This window comes from Pseudorca crassidens, chromosome 5 (assembly GCF_039906515.1).
Source record: "Pseudorca crassidens isolate mPseCra1 chromosome 5, mPseCra1.hap1, whole genome shotgun sequence".
In the NCBI taxonomy this organism is placed as follows: domain Eukaryota; kingdom Metazoa; phylum Chordata; class Mammalia; order Artiodactyla; family Delphinidae; genus Pseudorca; species Pseudorca crassidens.
The window spans coordinates 89,469,059-89,488,267 of NC_090300.1; the positions used below are offsets into that span (position 1 = coordinate 89,469,059).

At 44.7% G+C, this 19,209-nt stretch overlaps 2 protein-coding genes across 8 annotated transcripts in view; one reads left to right on the plus strand and one right to left on the minus strand.

The window, feature by feature from the left end:
* CCDC191 (coiled-coil domain containing 191) overlaps positions 1-5,876 on the plus strand; it is a 100,267-nt gene extending 94,391 nt beyond the window's left edge. For 3 of the 5 annotated variants that reach the window (XM_067738849.1, XM_067738853.1, XM_067738855.1), the window contains exon 17: positions 4,661-5,876. In XM_067738849.1, coding sequence (XP_067594950.1) covers positions 4,661-4,805 — 145 coding nt within the window. In that variant the 3' untranslated portion in view covers positions 4,806-5,876. The remainder of the gene's footprint in view (positions 1-4,660) is intronic. The other 2 variants (XM_067738850.1, XM_067738851.1) reach the window with 2 other exon arrangements.
* A 3,176-nt stretch (positions 5,877-9,052) lies between these two features.
* ZDHHC23 (zinc finger DHHC-type palmitoyltransferase 23) lies at positions 9,053-18,731 on the minus strand. Of its 3 annotated transcripts, none has more exons than XM_067738864.1 (5): positions 18,489-18,731; positions 17,713-17,882; positions 14,955-15,665; positions 13,205-13,363; positions 9,053-11,346 (listed from the first exon to the last, which is right to left on the minus strand). In XM_067738864.1, the coding sequence occupies exons 2-5, from the start codon at positions 17,871-17,873 to the stop codon at positions 11,079-11,081; spliced, it is 1,299 nt and encodes a 432-aa protein (XP_067594965.1). In that variant the 5' UTR covers positions 17,874-17,882; positions 18,489-18,731; the 3' UTR covers positions 9,053-11,078. The 3 variants fall into 3 exon arrangements, with proteins under 3 accessions (XP_067594965.1, XP_067594963.1, XP_067594964.1); XM_067738862.1 differs by having other exon boundaries at positions 13,205-13,372; XM_067738863.1 differs by having other exon boundaries at positions 13,205-13,372; positions 17,713-17,907.
* Positions 18,732-19,209: the final 478 nt, after the last annotated feature.

Sequence of the window (19,209 nt, forward strand, 5' to 3'; positions counted from 1 at the left end):
TTGGTCTGATTGGGAGCAGAACTTGTTGGAATTAATCGTTTGGTTTTCCGGAAGGAGCTCATAATAGAGGACTCCCTTCCAATCCCACCATATACACAACATCACCTTCTCTGGATGAAAGCCAGCTTTTGGTGTGGTTGGTGGCAGTTCATTTCACATTGTTGTACAGTATCCACTTTTCATCGCCCGTCACAATTTGTTTTAAAAACAGAACGTTTTCATTACATTTCAGTATCATGTGTTCAGTATTACATTTCAGAATATCACGTGGAAACGTGGTCAGGAAGGTTTTTTTCACTTAACTTACGTGGAACCCAAACATCAAAGCAATGAACGTAGCCAAGCTGGGGCAAATGATTTTCAGCACTTGATTTGGATATTTTGAGTATGTCAGCTCTCTCCCGCGTGGTATAGCGTTGATTGTTCTCAATTATTGTTTCGATTTGATTGCTATCAACTTCATCTGGTCTACCCAACCGTGGAGCAACAGCCAGCGAGAAATCTCCAGCAGGAAACCTCACCGCTTTTGACACATTCAACCAGTCACAGCACCTTCTCCATACACTGCACAAATCTTTTTGTGCATTTCAGTTGCTTTTTTACCTTTCTTGAAATAATAAAGCATAAAATGCCAAAAATGTTGTTTTTCTTCCATCTTTCATATTAAAATGGCTACATAAAAATTCACCAATTTTTATGTCTTTTTTTAAATGCATGCTGATATGACAGCTGTCACATACAATCTAACAAAATTGTTTCGAATTAAGTTAAAGACAAGTAAGTGCTACTAGAGCCATCTTATGGAAAAAACCAAACGAACCTATTGGCCCACCCACTAAAATGGCAAAAGTTAAAGAGAGGATTCTAAAGGCAGCAAGAGAAAAACAAAGAGTTGTTTACAAGGGAACCCTCATAACGCTATCAGCTGATTTCTCTGCAGAAACTCTGTAGGCCAGAAGGAAGTGGCGTGATATATTCAACGTTCTGAAAGGGAAAAACCTGCAACCTGGGATGCTCTATCCAGCAGGATTATCATTTAGAATAGAAGAAGAGATAAAGAATTTCTCAAACAGGCAAAAACTAAAAGAATTCAGCAATACCAAACCTAACCTAAAAGAAAGGTTGAAGGGTCTTCCTTAAATGGAAAGAAGAATCCATAGGAAAGGGAAAATCCCAATAGGAAGAGCAAATATATAGTTAAGGACTGAAGATCACTCAAATAAGCCAGTACACAGATTAAAAAACAATGAAAAAATTATAAGAGATTATAATTACAGTAAACAATAAAAGGATAAGCATGAAGATGTAAAGTAGGACATCGAAATCACAAAACGTGGGGGAGGAGAGTATAAAAATGTAGATATCTTTTAGAATGTGTTTGAACTTGAATGACCATCAGTTTAAAGCAAGTAGACGTATTTATGGGTCAACATACTTTAATTCCATGTTAACCACAAATAAAAAACATACAATAGATTCACAAAAAGAAAGGAATCAAGCATATACTACAAAAGAAAATCATCAAACTACAAAAGTAAAAGCAAGAAGAAGAAATGAACAAAGAAGAACTAGAAAAACAATTGGAAAACAAGGATTAAAATGGCAATAAGTACATATGTATCAATAATTAATTTAAATGCTGATAGACTAAATGCTCTGATCAAAAGACATAGAGTGACAGACTGGATAAACAACCAAGAACCTGCAATATGCTGCCTAAAAAGAAACTCACTTCAGGGCAAAAGACACAGACTGAAAGTAAGGGCAGCAAATGGAAACAAGAAAGTGGGGGTAGCAATACTCATATCAGACAAAATAGAGAACTTGGATTCATTCCAGGGTCACAAGGATGGTTCAGCATATGCAAATCAATCAATGTGATACACCACATTACCAAAAGGAACAACAAACCACATCATCTCAATAGATGCAGAAAAAGCATTAACAAAATTCAACATCCATTCATGATAGAAACTCACCAAAGTGGGTACAGAGGGAACATATCTCAACACAATAAAGGCCACTTATGACAAATCCACAGCCAATACAATACTCAACAGTGAAAAGCTGAAAGCCTTCCCACTAAATTCAGGAACAAGACAAGGATGCTCACTCTCACCACTTCTATCCAACACAGTATTGGAAGTCCTAGCCACAGCAATCAGACAAGAAAAATAAATAAAATGTATCCACATTGGAGGGGAAGAGGTAAAAGTGTCACTATTTGCAGATGACATGATACTCTATATAGAGAACCCTAAGTCTCCACACAAAACTATTAGAACTAATAAATGAATTCAGCAAGGTAGCAGGATACAAAATTAATATACAGAAGTCTGTTGCATTTCTTTACACTAATAATGAAATACCAGAAAGTTTAAAAACTATCCCATTTAAAATCACATCAAGGGACTTCCCTGGTGGTCCAGTGGTAAAGAATCCGCTTTCCAACGAAGGGGACGTGGGTTCGATCCCTGGTCGGGGAATTAAGATCCCACATGCTGAGGGGCAGCTAAGCCCATACACCACAACTACTGAGCCCGCGTGCTGCAAACTACAGAGCCCACGCACTCTGGAACCCACGTGCCACAACTAGAGAGAAGACTGTGTGCCACAACGAAAGACCCCACATGCCGCAACAAAGATCCTGCATGCCGAAACTAAGACTCAGTGCAGCCAGAAAAGACCCAACGCAGCCAAAAAAGACCCAATGCAGCCAAAAAATAATAATAAAAATAAATAAATAAAATCGCATCAAAAAATAAAATATGTAGGAACAAAATTATCCAAAGGGGTGAAAGACCTACATGCTGAAAAGTACAAAACATTGATAAAGGAAACTGAAGATGACTCAAGGAAATGGAAAGCTATCCTGTGCTCTTGGATTGGAAGAATTAACATTGTTAAAATGGCCACACTATCCAAAGCAATCTACAGATTTAATGTGATCCCTATTAAAATACCCATGACATTTTTTACAGAAGTAGAATAATACTAAAATTTATATGGAACCACAGAAGACCCAGAATTGCCAGAGCAATTTTGAGAAAAATGAACAAAGCTGGAGGTATAACCCTCGCAGACTTCAGACAATACTACAAAGCTACAGTAATCAAAACAATGTAGTATTGGCACAAAAAACAGACTTACAGATCGATGGAACACAATAGAGAGCTCAGAAGCAAACCCATGCACCTATAGTCAATTAATCTACAACAAAGGAGGCAAGAATATACAATGGAGAAAAGACAGTCTCTTCAACAAATGGTGTTGGGAAAGCTGGACAGCTACATGTAAATCAATGAAATTAGAACATTCCCTCACACTGTATACAAAAGTAAACTCAAAATGGTTTAAAGGCCTAAATGTAAGACATGACACCATGAAACCTCCTAGAAGAGAACACAGGCAAAACATTCTTTGACATAAATCGTAGCAAAGTTTTCTTAGATCAGTTTCCCAAGGCAAAAGAAATAAAAGCAAAAATTAACCAATGGGAACTAATCAAACTTAAAAGCTTTTGCACAGCAAGGGAAACCATCAACAAAACAAAAAGACAATGGACAGAATGGGAGAAAGTATTTGAAAATGATGTGACCGACAAGGGCATAATATCCAAAACAACCAGCTCATGCAACTCAATAAGAGAAAAAACAAAACAACCCAATCCAAAAAAGGGCAGAAGACCTAAATAGACGTTTTTCCAAAGAAGACATACAGATGCCCAACAGGCACATGAAGAGACGCTCAGCATCGCTAATTATTAGAGAAATGCAAATCAAATCTACAAGATGTCACCTCACACTAGTCAGAATGACTATCATGAAAAAGTCTACAAATAATAAATGCTGGTGAGGGTGTGGAAAAAAGAGAACCGTTGTACACTGTCGGTGGGAATGTAAATTGGTGGATCCACTATGGAGAACAGTATGGAGGTTCCTTATGAAACTAAAGATACAGCTACCATATAATCCTGCAATCCCACTCCAGAAAAAAATGAAAATTCTAATTCAAAAAGATACATACATCCCAATGTTCATAGCAGCAATGTTCGTAATTTACAAAGCCAAGACATGGAAGCGACCCAAATGCCCATCAGCAGACAACTGGCTTAATATTTTTTTCCTCAACTAAAATTCAAGACCGTTGTTGGAGGTGAGGTTACCAGTGGGCTTTTTAAACAATTCACGTCCAAGCACCAGGACCTTGATGCTAATAACTGTGGCATGTGCTGCACGTGCTGCACGTGCTTTCCCAGCATCTCTACCTCAAGGACTTTGGCTGCTGGAGCCTTTGTTCCACTAGCCCTGCCTCACACACAAGGTGCAGGCTGCGGTCAGACCCCCTGAGGAGTACATCTCATGGCCTGCACTCAGAGGCCACCAGGTGCTCTGCTCAGATGTCACCTTCTCACAGAGGGTGACCTGTGATGGAAGACCACCTGATGCAAGAGAAAAATAACCCATTAGTCACCTCCATCCTCTTTCGTTGCTTCATTTTCTTTGCAGCATTCTTACTGTCTGAATCCCAATTGTGATTTCCATACCTTTCATAGAACATTTTATTCACATAAGGATTACTTTTGTAAAGTTTGCAATTCAGTTAGCTGGAAAGTCAACTTTTCTGTCGTATTTCACTTTTTTCCTTTTTATTCTTAAAGGAGGATTCTCTGGATCACATTTCAGACATGGAAGAAGTTTGCAAAATTTACGAAAGAGGAAAGAGGAAAAGAAGAAAGGCGAGAGCAGCTCCGTAGGAAGGTAGCTGAAATTCTTCCAGACTTCCAGATGCTCACACCACTGTGACTCAGGTATACAGCAATCAGATGCTCGGCCCGTGGGTAAGGAGTCCTTGGTGTGCCAGTGGCCACAGCCCAGTGCAGTGCTTGCAGTGGGAATCTCCATCAGTCCGTGTGTGTGTGTGTGTGATCTCCACCCACCCACACAGGCGCGCATATATCTGGTTTATGTTCTGTCACGTACTTCTTGGATCAACGAAATTATTTTGTGAATTTGTATTCCCTTCTTTGATATCTCCTAGGTTGCTAATCAGTCCACTAACGCATTTATCACAGCAGGATCATCCAAAGGAACAGTCTAGAGCTCTGCTGTTCAGATGTACCCTATGTATTTTTAGGATCATAAACTTTAAAAAGGACAAGTGTTTGCTTGCCTGAGATTGTGAAGAAAAATATGTCCTTATAGCTGAATGTGAACTGTTGACAAATGTAACTTTAATTAAATAGAAATCAAAAGTAGTGGGCACTTAGAAAAGGAGGGCCAGTCATCTGGTACCTTAGCATCAGCAACAGGCATCCTACCAGACCCTGTTCCTTTTTGCCCACCTGATGGAAAACCGTGGATCAAAAGGCATCCTAGGCAGCTGCTGCAAAGGGTAGCAGTGTATCCTGATTCCAGAGAATCCGGAGCACCAGAGATACTTCTCCTCAGTGCACTTTGCTAAGCATGAAGGGAAGTCCAAAAGCTAAAGGCTCTATCAAAGGCAGTCCAGCAATTTGTTCAAGTGTCTGCTTGTGCTCCCAACTGCAACTTCTACATAACACACTCGATCAGTCTTCCGGTCCTCAGCTCAGTTTGCTCTGTGTATCAAGGTCCTTATCTTGAATTCAAAGAATGTTTTAATGTTTAAGATGCTAAAGAATATAAAGACTGACAAGACACTCCTGTGAATTGTCTGAGAGAGTTGCCTGCTAGAAAAAAAGTTTTCATTACAAAACACATGCTCATTACAACAAATTCAGGCAGTAAATGCACACAGTAAAACGAGACAGTCCCTTGCAGCCCTGAGGTAACTACTATTATTTGATAAGCTGAAACTTTGACTTGGTAAAATAAAACTGTGTGTCGTTCAATAAATTCTGTTATTGTCTCTTACTTCCTAGAAGGGATATCTAGCTACACCACCTGCAAAATCACATATCCTTCTTCTATAGAAAATGTATTATGATTTACTCAGATATGACCAAACATACCATATTGAACTTTATTTCTTCCACAATGTCCCTGTTCCCACTCATCTTTTCCTTTAATATGATTATGAAGTCATATCTAAAAACTCTTTTTAAGACTAATGGCCACTAAAGAAATGCGACTAAAAGTAACTCACAGTTAACCTCTTCTCATCTAAATCACTATCTGTCTTTACTTATCAATAGCACAGTTATAGAATATTGGCCGGTATCAGCCCCCAGAAATAAAATATCAATTTTATTTTAATGCCAAGCCAGTAGATAAGGAAGGGTGACTACCTCAAGTAAACCTGCCAGGGGCCTAAATAAATCCCATAAAGCTTAAGTTTCCTCTCTTAAGCTTTATTTCACCTCAAGCATCAATTAGAGATTGAGTCTTCAGCAGCCCATATTCTCATTGGGCCAGCGAGGACTTTTTAATCTACTTATAGAACCTTCTAAAGAGACACCAGGAAATAACTTAGAAATTGACCTCCTTAGTAAGTGACTTAGTAAATGACCTAACGTTTCTTGCTGCGCTCTCTTAAAGATATGATTTAAAGTGTTACTGCTGACAAAATGCCCAAATAAGCAGTATCCCTGGCCTACAAAACCAGAAAAGTAACCACAAGGAAAAGAATAGTTTACGGCTAGGGACGGTTTAAGTCCACAGGATGGGGACATCTAGGTAGCCAAAGAGGCAGCCCAGGTCTAATGCACGCTTTTCTTAAAGCAAAAGAGTTCAGGAGACACACCAAGAAACAACAACGATTTTCCTTAAAGAAAGCACTTTATTTTCCATTTAAACAACTTGGTCACAGTACGTTATTTTACATAAATGGCAGTAATTTTTAAAATCTCCACTTAAAAGGCCTTGTGTCTGAGTCTGAGGTGATAAGAGGATATGAATACAAGTATAAAAACAGTGCAAAACGTTTAGCCCGCAGCGTCCAGTGTTGGCTTCACAAGTCCCCTTTAACGTTGCTGAATCAGTTACGTTAAATTTAATATTAAATAAATTTTCCTGGGTTTCCTCTAGTCTAACATCAGACCCAGAAACGTAATCAGACGAAAAGGCTCAGAGGCGCCAACAACTCCAACCGGCCAATCACCTAGACCACGGGATCGCGACAAGCTGAGCTCTGTAACCCGGCATCTTGTCAGGGGCGCCATGTGAAGAAATAGAGGATTTTAGTTGCATCGATAACTGGAATAGACTAGCTCTGCTTTTAAAGGTTTGCTTTTAAAGTATGAGTTTTCTAGAAGATAATGGTGCCATCGGGAAGGCTAGCTAGGAGCGTCACAAGCCCATCTCATAAACAGTCACAACCTCTAAGGAATGTGTCTCCACTAAACCATTCAGTCTCTGGCCTGCTGCTGATACTACGGTGAAACCCTTAGTGCCAACTGAAGTGGGGATAACTGTCCATTAGAAACAGGATTGAATGTAGCTGATTTTGCAAAACGTTTATATTAATCACAACAAACATCCACAAGAGCATACCGCATTTTATTCAGCGATCAGTTAAGCATGGCTCTCGTTCTCCCCCTGCATCACCTTGGCGATGTGTAATACAGAATGGCATACTTGTCAAGCTGCTGATGAGAAAACCAGATTCCAAACAGGTGCCTCACGCAAAAGTCTCTATCATCCATTGCTTGTTTGAGGAACTGCTCCTTTTTAATATGCAGGGTACCAAAATATAGCTAAAAGTGAAGTCATATAAACCTGCTGACCGGGACGCTTAAACCTCACAGAACCTTAATTTTCAAACATCCTGGTTAAAACTGTGCTTCTAGATGTCATATTTTTGCTTAGTTGCGTTTTATAATAAAAAGCTAATGTCCTACCCAAAGGAAACAGTCTATTAAGCAGATGGTCACTATTACAGAGAACCTTACCAGCATTGTGTTTTCTGGCAGTGGAAGATTCTATTATAGAAATTTTTCTCTTGCTAAAAATTTTAGAAGTACCAAGGACTGTTGCATAAGAGAAAGTTTGTAACAGTCTTTCTGCTAGGCAGATGGTACAGTGGAAGACAACATTTACTTCATTCACCAAAGGGGACCACCAGTACTTGGAGAGCAAAGATTTACAGGATCCTAAAAACAGACACGCAGGTGGCTGACGTGAGAGGAGCAGCCCCGCGTCCCCAGAACACGCTTCAGGCTTGATTCGGCAGCATCAGAGGAGCCCACCAAAGGGCCGCTGTCAGGGGTCAGTTCACCTTAGGTGTGCCCAGCTATAGTCACAAAGTACTCTTTGGGTGGCGTAAGAAACATTTCTAAATACTGAAGGATTTTCTCCCTTCGTGCAATCCTGATTCTCAACTATTTCTCCCTCACATCTTTCAAGTGGACCCATTTCTCTCCCCCGGGAAGAGTGTACCGTGGCATGACAGTAACGTAAGTGGTCAGACTACAGCAGATCATTTACTCAACTCCACATCCAGTATGTTTAACAGAAACTGAGGATGTGGGGTGAAAGGGGGGGACGCACTTATCTGAAATACGTCGGGGCAGGCCTGCTCCTACGGCCAAGAAACTGCAGTTACAGGTCCGCAGGGCAATCCTCCCAGCCGCCGCCACCACTTGCGCCTGGGACTCATTTGTTCCCAGAGGCCTTGTCCTTTAAAAGGACGAAATCCCTCAAATAGCTCCAGACCCTAAAAAGGGTTGAAAGTCCAGGAGTAGAGACCAAGGATATCCCAGAGTCCACAGAAACTGCTCACATATATAGCGCCTTGGTGCAAATACTTCAGTAGGCTTTTACCTCCGCAGAACCACGGAGCTTTTCAAAGGGTTGAGCTTTCTTCTGTAAACTGCCAACCATGAAGTTCTCAACTTCAAACAAGCACCTGAGTTCCAATCAGCCAGAATAATATACAAGGAGTTCTTATCTGAGTGAGGGAAACCGTGAGTTGCCCCATCCAGGTAACCCTGTTAGGGGTGCACTGTTACAAGGATGATGGTCATTCCTTACTCTCCCAGATGACTCTGGTCTTTAGGGTACTCCTCAGCTTCAGCGCATCATATTTTGATTGTGGTTAAAGATTTGGCAAGAGGCCAAGGTTACTGACTATATTAACATTTCTATGAATTTTATTATCAATTGCTAGACAATCAGAGTTGGCTATACATCTGGCATTCAGGAGACTACAAGCAGAGATTTCTGGCCACATGTGCTGTCCTTGACATCATTACTCTCTCTCTCTCTCACCTCCAACCCACACAAAGAGGAATTCGTTACATCACCTCCAATGTTAACTGCAAATAAATGCTTGATTCTGGACCAGGGACAGGGTACCACTGTACACACCACAGACTCTGCTAACATCCCCAGACTTGCTCTTTGGCTCATCCTAGTGGAATACGGAGCCTATCGTTCAGTAAACAATCCATCTCTAGGGAGAGCAACGACAAGCCTGTATAAAAATGTGATGCCTGTCTTAAGGACAGCCTCGATTAATAGCAGGACTAGGGACGGTCCCAGCTGCAGAGGGTGGCAATGCTGTAGAAGTAGCAATATTTCTTCTCGACCTTTATAAACCTCTTGCTACAGCAGCATGCACAGAAGGACTGACTGAAAAAGCTGGCGGTATTTTCCCTATATTAAGCTATCAGCCAAAACAAATGTAAGGGCTCATGAATTCTTTGGGGTTCCAAAAACAAGTACAGGTACAAAACCAAGTATTTCAAGAGGGTATTTTTCCCCATGTTAAGTTGCCTCATCTTAATTCTATGCCAGAATCGCTAAATATTTAATCCTTTACACGTTTTCCGTTTTGAGGTAGGATTAAAGAAACAATTTAGGAAGAGCCAGGGAAGAACAGTAATCTATTAATTAGTGGAAACCACATATACCCTGTTTCTTCTCTCCTAGTGAGATACTTTTATCTTGGGAAAGGTGAATGAGAAGTAATGTGCAAGTTAAGTGGGAAGACGTCAATCAGCCCCTCAAAGAGCTCATGCCAGAATAATGTGAACACCAGAATACTGGCTTTTGCAACTTGGTGCTATTACTGACAGTGCCTGAATCACTTATATCAACAAGAAAGTCAAGCTCTTGACATTAACCAGCCACCCTACCCACAAAGAGAGTAAAATCTTCCCGATAGGAGTGTCTGTTCTCGTCCAGCCATTGTCACAAGTGTGCTAGCACCTGACCAGGCAACACGTGGGAAGAGGAAAAAAACACTGATGCCTACTGGAGTTACTTAGAGTAAATCCAAACAGAATAAATCCATAAGAAATAAGATCAATGTAAGAACTCATCACCTAAACTCATGATCACTGTGCATTACACTAGCAATAATTAGGCTCGTAATCATTATCAACTTTCAAGATCAGATGACAGCGTAAATCCATTTGGTCGTCTTCTACCCTGTTTGAGTAGTTAATGTCTAATACTTCAGAAAGAGAAATCCCCATAACCGTACCATATGGTATTTGGGGATCGTTTTTTCACTCTGAAATGCTGAAAATGGACTGGCTTCAATATTCTGACCTGAAATATTTTTTCCAGTCTTAGGAGTCTCCTAATAATAATTCACACCTCTCTGGTGCTTTAGTTTTTCGTTGTTTTTCAGTGCTTTCCACATACCGTATCCCTCTCGTGACCCTCCCGTGTCCCCCCGCACAACCGCTCTGTGAGGTAGCCAGGGCAGCATCAGTACCCCACTTGACAAATGAACCTGAGACTCAGGGAAGTGACCTGACCGAGGGTCGCATGGCTATTAGGAGTTGAAAGAGGGACTAGAAACTACCCTAATCCAAAACTCTTTCTCCCATACTAATGGGTGGCAATTGCTTCTATCAATTTCTGCATTAGCAATCCACATCCTTTTCAACTTCTGGTGACTGAGTTAGTTAATAAGGTGACTGGAAAGGAATGGCTCTACTTTTACTGCTTTGATATAAAAATCCCTTAAATGGTGAAGTCAGAAAAATTCATTTCTTCCCAGTCCAGTGCCTAAACCTGAGCATGGCCCTATAACGCCTTTAAGAAACCGGGGATAAACGCAAGCATCCCACGCGTACCGAAGTGTAGGATGCAAGGGAGCAGAGGGAGGAGACGCCCTCCCGCCCCCAGAGCCGTACAGAAGGCACTTCATACTATGTCCTCAGCAGGGTGGTGGAAGGGGTGCGTGCCCAGGGTGGAGAACTGGTGCCAGTTCCGCAGGAAGCCCCGATTGTACTGGCCTGTGTCCACGATGAGCCCGCAGAGCAGCCGGCGCCCCGTCTTCTGTCGAAGGGCCTGCTGCACTTCCCTCTCCGTCACGTTGTAGCTGATGTTTATCAGCTGGATCAGGAAGATGTAGGCCATGCCCCCCATGATGATGACAGAGTACCACACGCAGGTGAAGCACAGAGCTGAGCTGGGAGCAGGAAAAGGCAGGTCAGGGCGGCCAACGCTGCACATTCAGGGCTCTCCCCATGGTAACATTTTACACACGTAGTACTTACTCCTAAGGACGCTGGCCCCTTCCCTCATTACCCCACTTGGAAGACACTTTTCTCTCCTCGGAGTGCCAATAAATAACCTGCTTCACTTATGACTCTTAACATGTTCTTATAATTACTGGTGCCTCCTTTTCTAGGATGTGATACTAGAACAGCAGGGACTGTTTTGTGTGTTTCGTGTCCCCCACACAGCCAAGAGTGTCTGACACAACCGCAGTCAAGATCTGTTTGTTGCATGAATAATTCCTAAATTGTTCTTAACGCAGAAGAAAACGGAGGCGCCGTGAGATTGCTGTAAACGTCCTCAAGGGAGCTGTGGGTGGGACCGAGCAGCAGTGCTAAGGTTGCTCATCCCCGTTCTTTTCCGTACAAGGCCGACGAGCTCAGGTAAGAGGACAGCTCCCAGCACCAGCAGCCCTGAAGGAGCGCCAGGAGCACTGTCACATTTCAAATCCCGCTTTCCAAAACCAAACAGGGTCACACAGGACAAGAAAGCTGCTTCCAGCTCATTAATAAGGCTGTGAGGAGAGGCTGCCGATTAACGTCTGCCAAGTGATTATTTTCAAACATCTGCACGTGAGTTAGAGGGAAACTCATTCAGAATCTTCATCTGTTAAGCTGAAAGGGACCTCAGGGATGATTAAATCGCCACAAAGATGAGGAAAACTGAGGCCCAGTGAGGAGACATGAATCGTGGGTCCATAGCACTGAGAACACAGCAGCAGGACTGTGTTCCTCATTTCATTTACAGGGCCCACAGAAAGCCTAGAAAACTCATGCTTACCAACACACAGACACAACGACCCCCAAGGGCCTCTGCTTTCTTCTCGCTCTTTGTTTTCAAGACACTCCCTGCTTTGTCCACATAGCACCCCTGTGTGGGCCCTTGTCTGTACCAGTCTGTGGACAGATCTCCCCCTCGCCACTGCAGAGCTAGACATTCGTGGGCATTAGAACAGATGGGCCCTCCTCCGCAGGTTAAGTTCCTGTCTTCTCTGTGTTGAGAGTCTTCATAGGTTGTGAAATCCTTCAGTGACTACTATTCTTAGTGGGTTGTGATAAATGTCCTCAAGCAGCGCTTTCGGGGACAGGGCGGGCAGGGGATTGGGCCAAAACTAAAAAGTTCCCGCTTCTGCTACAGCACGGAGATCATCACACTGTATAAATGGGCCCCAACCTAAAAACACTGAAGGAAATTCTGACCTAGATACCACAGTAATCATGAGTGGTGATTTAAAAAAAAAAAAAAAAAAAAAGTAGAACAGGAAAAAAATCAATGGAGTTTAAATAGAAAAGAAAGGTTACAGAGATTGTAAGCATTTCACGAAAGGGTCAGAAGCGGTAAATTAAGACTGGGCTACAAAGCACCAGAAAACAGCAATAAAGTGAGAATTTCCCCAATAACGAGCGACAAAAGAGACCACATCCATACCCAGAGACTGCTACTTTAGTTATCATTTCAGTTTCACTGTGGCTACCTTGGACATGCTAGTGGTCGTTTGACTCTGGAGTCCCTGAGTAAGCCTAGTCCTACTTGTAGAGCACTGGTTCCTCACTTTTTAAGGTCAACGTTCCTTGTGACATCACCCAGAAAAATGCACGTATCCACTGCACAACTGTGTGTTGGCAATTTCAGGGATACCCAGCGTCCCCAGAACCTGTCCTGTGTTTTGGGTGAGACCCCCTAACCTAGCAGTGAATCACAGCCCCGTACATTCACTGCAAATCCACTCCCGCTTCCGTGGGGCCCCGTATGGGGTATCCATGTCTCACCTGTAATTTGCATAAACTCCAGGGCAATAGAAGAGAGCTGTGAAGACACTTCTATCCGTACAAATGGTGTCCAAGGTCAGCGTTACCCCGTACACCGAGGTGAGGAGGAAGACCAGAAGGGCAAGCATAAATGCTTGATGATTTGATTCTCCGACACAGCTATTTATCCTCCAAACAGCACAGAGGGGGAGAAAACAAACATGTTTTTAAACGTTCTCTAATAGCTAAATAAACAAGAAAGCTTTTAAAACAGAGATAGTGTGAATTTCAGTTATTTAAAAATAAGTTCTCTTGTTTTTCAGTTTTAGGGAATTAAAAACTTGTCTGCTGAGAGATGTAGTCTTATATTCTCCGCTCTTTGCAAGGTGAAATCATATCATTAGCTTAAGGACAAGACTAAGTCAAAAAGCAGAACCTGGCTAACAAATCTTTCTAGGTATTATTAATAAGTGAAGTCTGTTACCCAAGTCTGTTACCCAATGTTAAGAGAGTTAACACTGTAATCACCACCATAAGGATAGGATGGTATCAGAGTTATAAAAACTTAAAAATGCTAAATCAGAAGTATTATACAATGTGGGAAAACATATTACACATATTAATAAAAGATCCCAAGAGGTTAGGAGCACAGTGTGGGGTAGAGAACTCAATAGTATGCAGACTACTTGTCAGGTACAGAGTTCCATGCCGTGGCCGTTTGCAGGGCAGGATGACAGGCACGCCGGGATGCTCCAGCAGGCAGAGATTTCACAGGCGAGGCTGTCAGGACCTCTGCAAACCAGCGCTTGTAAATGGGCCACCACCCTGCACACACGCACGCACATACCCAGGTATGCACGATAATAAATGATGAAGACAGAGCAGAGGAAAACCTAAAAATGAAAATACCTGCTTACTCCTAAAGACAAAGCCCCAGAAAAGAGCTGTCCCTGTTCATGAGCCTTGAACTTAAGGTCTGCTCCTGTGTCCTCCAGGGCTGTCTGCACCCTCACCCTGTCCCATGTCCCCTTCTGAGGGGGAAAGTGTGACATGATCAGAAGCCTAGATAAAAGGCATAATTCACTGACCGTGACTGCCTGAAGAACAAGTTGCAAACATGCTACTTACAGCATTCATATCTGAATTAATCACGCTCCTTTAGTTTAAGATTTATGCAGTAAAGCTGCAACATTTTCTTTAAAAGTTGCACCGCACATGTTACGGGTGTCCTCAGGTGTCCTCGATTGTCATTGGCCAGCAAAGAGGTACCCAAAAAGCCCATTTCTGCACCACTAACCAAATAGGGAGTTATCTGGCAGGGCCTTAAGTCAATAATATCAACTAGAAGTCACTGGTAGCATCAAAATGATGACGGACACATGGTCAGAGGATAAGAGTCACCTAAAAGTACAGGAACACTTTTTGAGCTCTGTGAGCACAGGGGGATGTGCCTACACTACGTCTGATACATTCTTTTTTAAAAAGTCATTCAACTGTAGATACTTCTCTCTTAGAAAGGAGAAGATGAGGGGCAGCTCAAAAGAGAAAGCGGGGGGGAAAAAAAAAAACACCTTCAGGAAATGACTGAAAAGAACTAAATTTGTGAAGCTCAAAAAACTGATGACTAAGTGGGAACATCATAACAGCCCACAAATATCTCCAAGGTGTAAAGCTGGGAAGGAAATTTGAGGATGGCCCAAAGGAAGAGCAAACCCGGCTAGAGTCTCACGTGAATGCACCCTCCGCAAGCCTCCAGATTTTTCCAACATACCAGACGCAGTGATGATCCATCCTCCTCACACAGACACCGCAGATCCGGCAGTGCCAGGCCCGGGCCGGCCGCACCAGCCGGCACTTGGCGCACCAGTCCTCCTTCCCCGTGGCGGGGCTTCCGGCCAACGTCCTGGGGCAGCCCTTAGGCTCATCCTTGGGCCCGCGGTTGTTGAGACCGCCCGCTGGGTCTGCGCCGGGGAACCCTTTGGGCTTCTCCGGCCCTGTTCTGTTCAGGTATTCGGTTTGGCTGCCGCTTAGAGATCTGTCATCGTTTGCTGGGTTTCTGAGGTAGCCTGGATCCTTCTTGGCTCGCCACAAGGCTAAGAGTATGAGAAGTAACCCGCAGGTAAGCAGAGCCAGCTGAGTGGGCCCTACACGCCCCCTGGGGACGACCTCCTGCAGGAACACGTAGTACATGTAGCCCAGAGAGAACAGTCCGAGGCTCAGGAAAAACAGAGTCTGTTCTTTCCTTCTGTGAGTGAGGTAGTAGTACCACAGAGCCAGCACAGGGAGGGAGGTCAAAACCACCACCCCCAGGAAGAAATGCCACGAAGCCACTCGCAGGAAGACAGGCAGCAGGAAGAGTGGGGGAAGGAGGCTAATGTTAACTTTCCTGGCCCCCCTAAGCCAAGGAATCCGGAGGCGGTCAGAGATCGTATCCATGATCCTTTCGTAGGTCTCGGGCTGCACGGACTTACACGTGATCCATCTGTTCCGAGACAGCACAGAGAAGACACCTCTGACGTGTTTGTTGAATGAAAAACCACTCAACACTGTAGGCCAGACAGCAGGATAAATGATGAAAGATGCCAAAGACCAAGCATTCTACTTCCTTACTATTAAACACGAGCTCTTCAGATTCATGTATAATTTCTTAATACGAATGACAAAATGTTTAGATATTTAACAGAACTATTTCTCCATGAAACAAATACACAGGAATACACACGTATTCCACATAAGTCCTGTTCAGACTGGGGTGGGCGTAGAGCCATAAAAATCTCAAAAAAATTCACCATCTAGTTGTGAAGACAACATGGGAATTCAAGAAATATTAGGTAAGTGACAAAGTAGCAAAATCACCCGATGAACTATTACAGTCAAACACGGTAAGGTGTGCTCAGAGGAGAGGACACACTTCTGGGTGGAGTCATCACAGGGGTCTTTGTGGGAAAAAAGGGATTTGTGCTCGACCTTGACAGCTGGCTAGTATTCCTGTGGGTGGAGAGGAAGGCAAGAAGGCGTTCCAGTGGAGAGATGCATGTGCAGCACAAAACCTGTCCTGGGCCGGGGGAGTAAACCAGTTCAATAGGGCAGGGGGCTGCATAAGGAAGCGTGGAGGTCAAACTAGTACAAGTCAAATGACTGAGCTTGGTGGACAGGTAGTATTGTTGACTTTTTTTGCATATTAGGCTATTATGGAAAGGAACAGTTTAAGGAAGGATAACATTGGTTTTAGAGATTTAGAATGAAAAAAAAAATTTAGAATTTTAAAAAATAGGGCTAGACTTGGAAGTGAATGGGAACTAACTATATGGGAGGCATACAGAGCAGCGGGTCTGTAGAAATGCTGGGAGCCCATCTCATCAAGAAGGGTCTGGAGAGAAGAAAACTCAGGGACAGCCCAGGTCTCAAGGGCTGGGAGGGAGGAAGAGTTAGAAGGCCAATGGAAGAGCTGTGGTCTTGAGTGATGGAGGTTACAGAAAAGGCATCATTTCTCCATTCATTAGTCCAAAGTGTTCTACTTTCTCAGTATGGATTTTAGACTAAGACTAAAGAACCTACATTTAAAGACACCTGTAAGAGACTATTGACACTGTCAAGGAAGAATTACAAAGGGATTATGGGATACTAGACTACAGTAGTCCCCAAGAACGCTTCTCATGGCGAGATGAACATACCAAGCAGCATACCAAATCAGCAATGTGCCACTGCAATGACTTTTTTTAACCAGAAGGAATTATTGATGGGAAAAGCAAGTTTCCACCATCTGTGTTCTCCCCACGTTATGCTTTCCATGTGATAATTTTTAAATATATAATTATTTAGAAAATAGATAAAAACCAGGTTATTACTGTTTGGCACAAAATTTTTTCAGTGATATTAGAAATCATCTCTTTGGATAGTTAATTTCCATCACTTGGGATAATGGTGAAAATAAAAGCCAAATACAATAGCATCAATCAGGACTGTGTTGCTGCTCATGCTGAAAACAGCCAGTCCAGGGGAGGCACATGCCTTCTGGCTGGATTTCCTCCCCAGAAACAAGGGGTGAAACCGATTCCAAGAGCAGAAAAATGATTTTTCAACCCTCAAGGCCCTGTGTGGCCAAGTGCAATCCAGTCCCAAGATGTCAGTCTCTGAATGCTGAGACCACTGAGAATTGTAGGAACTTTCTGGTACTAATGTGTTCATTTTAAACTTACAGATTCTCCTGGCCTGCATTTTATTTTTTTTAATGCGTTTAACTTGCCTACTATCCCTTTACCTGCCTGTTCTCTCTGTCACCTCCTCCCTTTAAATGAGAAATAATAATGTCCTAGTAAACTGAGCTGAACAGACAGTTGTGCACTACTGAGTAATAATTCATCTTTATAAAGTCCTCACACTTGACATAAAAGACAACTTTCCGTTGGAGATAAGTGGAAACAGAATGAAGAGCAAATTCTAGTGTTCTGGATGGCTAAGCTGAAAGTATACATGGTAGTTCTCAAAAGGGCCGGAGGGATCAGCAGCTAGAAACACACAGCTCTTACCTATCACACCCTTCATCCAGGTCTTGGCAATCACACAAACAAGCAGCCACGTGGTTCTTTTTCCCATTTCGATCTAGGTACTCGCAGCAGCACAGGGGCTCCAGTTCAGGTTCTTCCGCTTTGTTTTTCTTTCCTGGCTTCATACTGCCCTTCTTGGTCATGATTTCCACCTGTCACCATGAGGCATAAGAAGCCCTCAGGAAGTAAAGTGGAAAGAACACAACTCACATCTTGTAAGCACATCCAAGCCTATACCTGATTAACCACCAACGCCTGAGAAATCAAAAATGAGAAGAGGCGGAGGTGGTCCCCTTTTCATCAGGCTTTACTGGCTCGGCGTAGCCAGACACAAAGCTCTAGGGCTCTAAGGGCTCCAAGCGCCTTCACCGCCAGGTCCCCATCCAGGACAGGCGCCGCCTGGGCGCTAGCCGTTCCCATGACGACAGCCTACTACGCGGCCCGGGACAGCCGGGGCATGGGTGGCTGCACTCACCTGCGGGTGCGGGCTGGGGAGGGCCGGGCTGTCCCCGCCCGAAGCCAGGGTGAGGGTGGAAACACCCTCGGAGCTGCGGGAGGAGACAAAGCATGTATCCGCTGGGGCCGACTACCCGGCTCCGGAGAGGCCACCCGGCGCCCGGGCAGCGCTCAGGGTCGCCGTCCAGACCCACTTCTCCGCCGCGAGGTGGGCGCGCCTCTCCCGCCCCGGCCAATCGTGAGGACGTGGGTGGGCCGAGAACACCGCCCAGCCCGAAGAATGACCTTGGGAGGGAAGTTACCTGCGCTCCCGGGCCGAGGTGCGGCTGCAGTCAAAGAGGCCGAGGCGGAGAGGAGAAGGGTCGGCTCCTCCCGAGGCGCGGACGCGTCTGCCGATCTCTGCTCCACGGGGCTCCCGACGCGATGGCTGGAGTCTCAGGGACCCCGGCTCCGTTCTCCGCCGCGCCCTCTCCGCCGCCGCCCACCTGTGACCACAGCGGGCCGCCGCTGGGGAGGTGCGCCCGCCTCCCGCGGTGCCCCCAGCCAACTCCCGCCGTGTCCCCCGCCGCCCCACGGCCGGCCCGGCTGAGCGCGGCAAGTCCGCGAGCTTCCGGGTGCCCCGCCCCCGCCGCCGGGCATCCCCCGCCCGCACGTGCGGAGCCCTCCGGCGAGGCCCCTCCCCCGGCCCGCGGCCCTGGCGCCCGGGGGAGCGGAGGAGCGAAGGCCGGGCTTCTGCAGCGGGTCCCGGTTAGGCGCCGGGCTGATCCGCACCTCCGCCCCGCCCCAGAGGCGGCCGCCCGGACCCGCGGGTGCCAGCGGGCGGCGCGTGGGGGCAGCCTCCCGAGCCTTCGGCGGGGCGGGGGGGGGGGGGGTGTCGGCGAAGGCGGAAATACGGGAAACCTGGACCCCTGAGAGTTTCCTAAATACATGAGACCCGTGGGTCGGCAGGTCTTCGTTCAGACGCCAGCAACAGGCGTTGGGGGAGATCTCCACGGCAAAATGTTACCGACGTACCGCCCCCAA

Excerpts from the sequence above, each read along its gene's own strand:
- ZDHHC23 (XM_067738862.1), bottom strand. The coding sequence starts at position 17,873 with ATGACCAAGAAGGGCAGTATGAAGCCAGGAAAGAAAAACAAAGCGGAA. Across the intron at positions 15,666-17,712 it reads CTGGATGAAGGGTGTGATAG|ATGGATCACGTGTAAGTCCG; the intron begins GTAAGAGCTGTG and ends GTCTCGGAACAG. Across the intron at positions 11,347-13,204 it reads GGAGTTTATGCAAATTACAG|CTCAGCTCTGTGCTTCACCT; the intron begins GTGAGACATGGA and ends TCCTGCTCCCAG.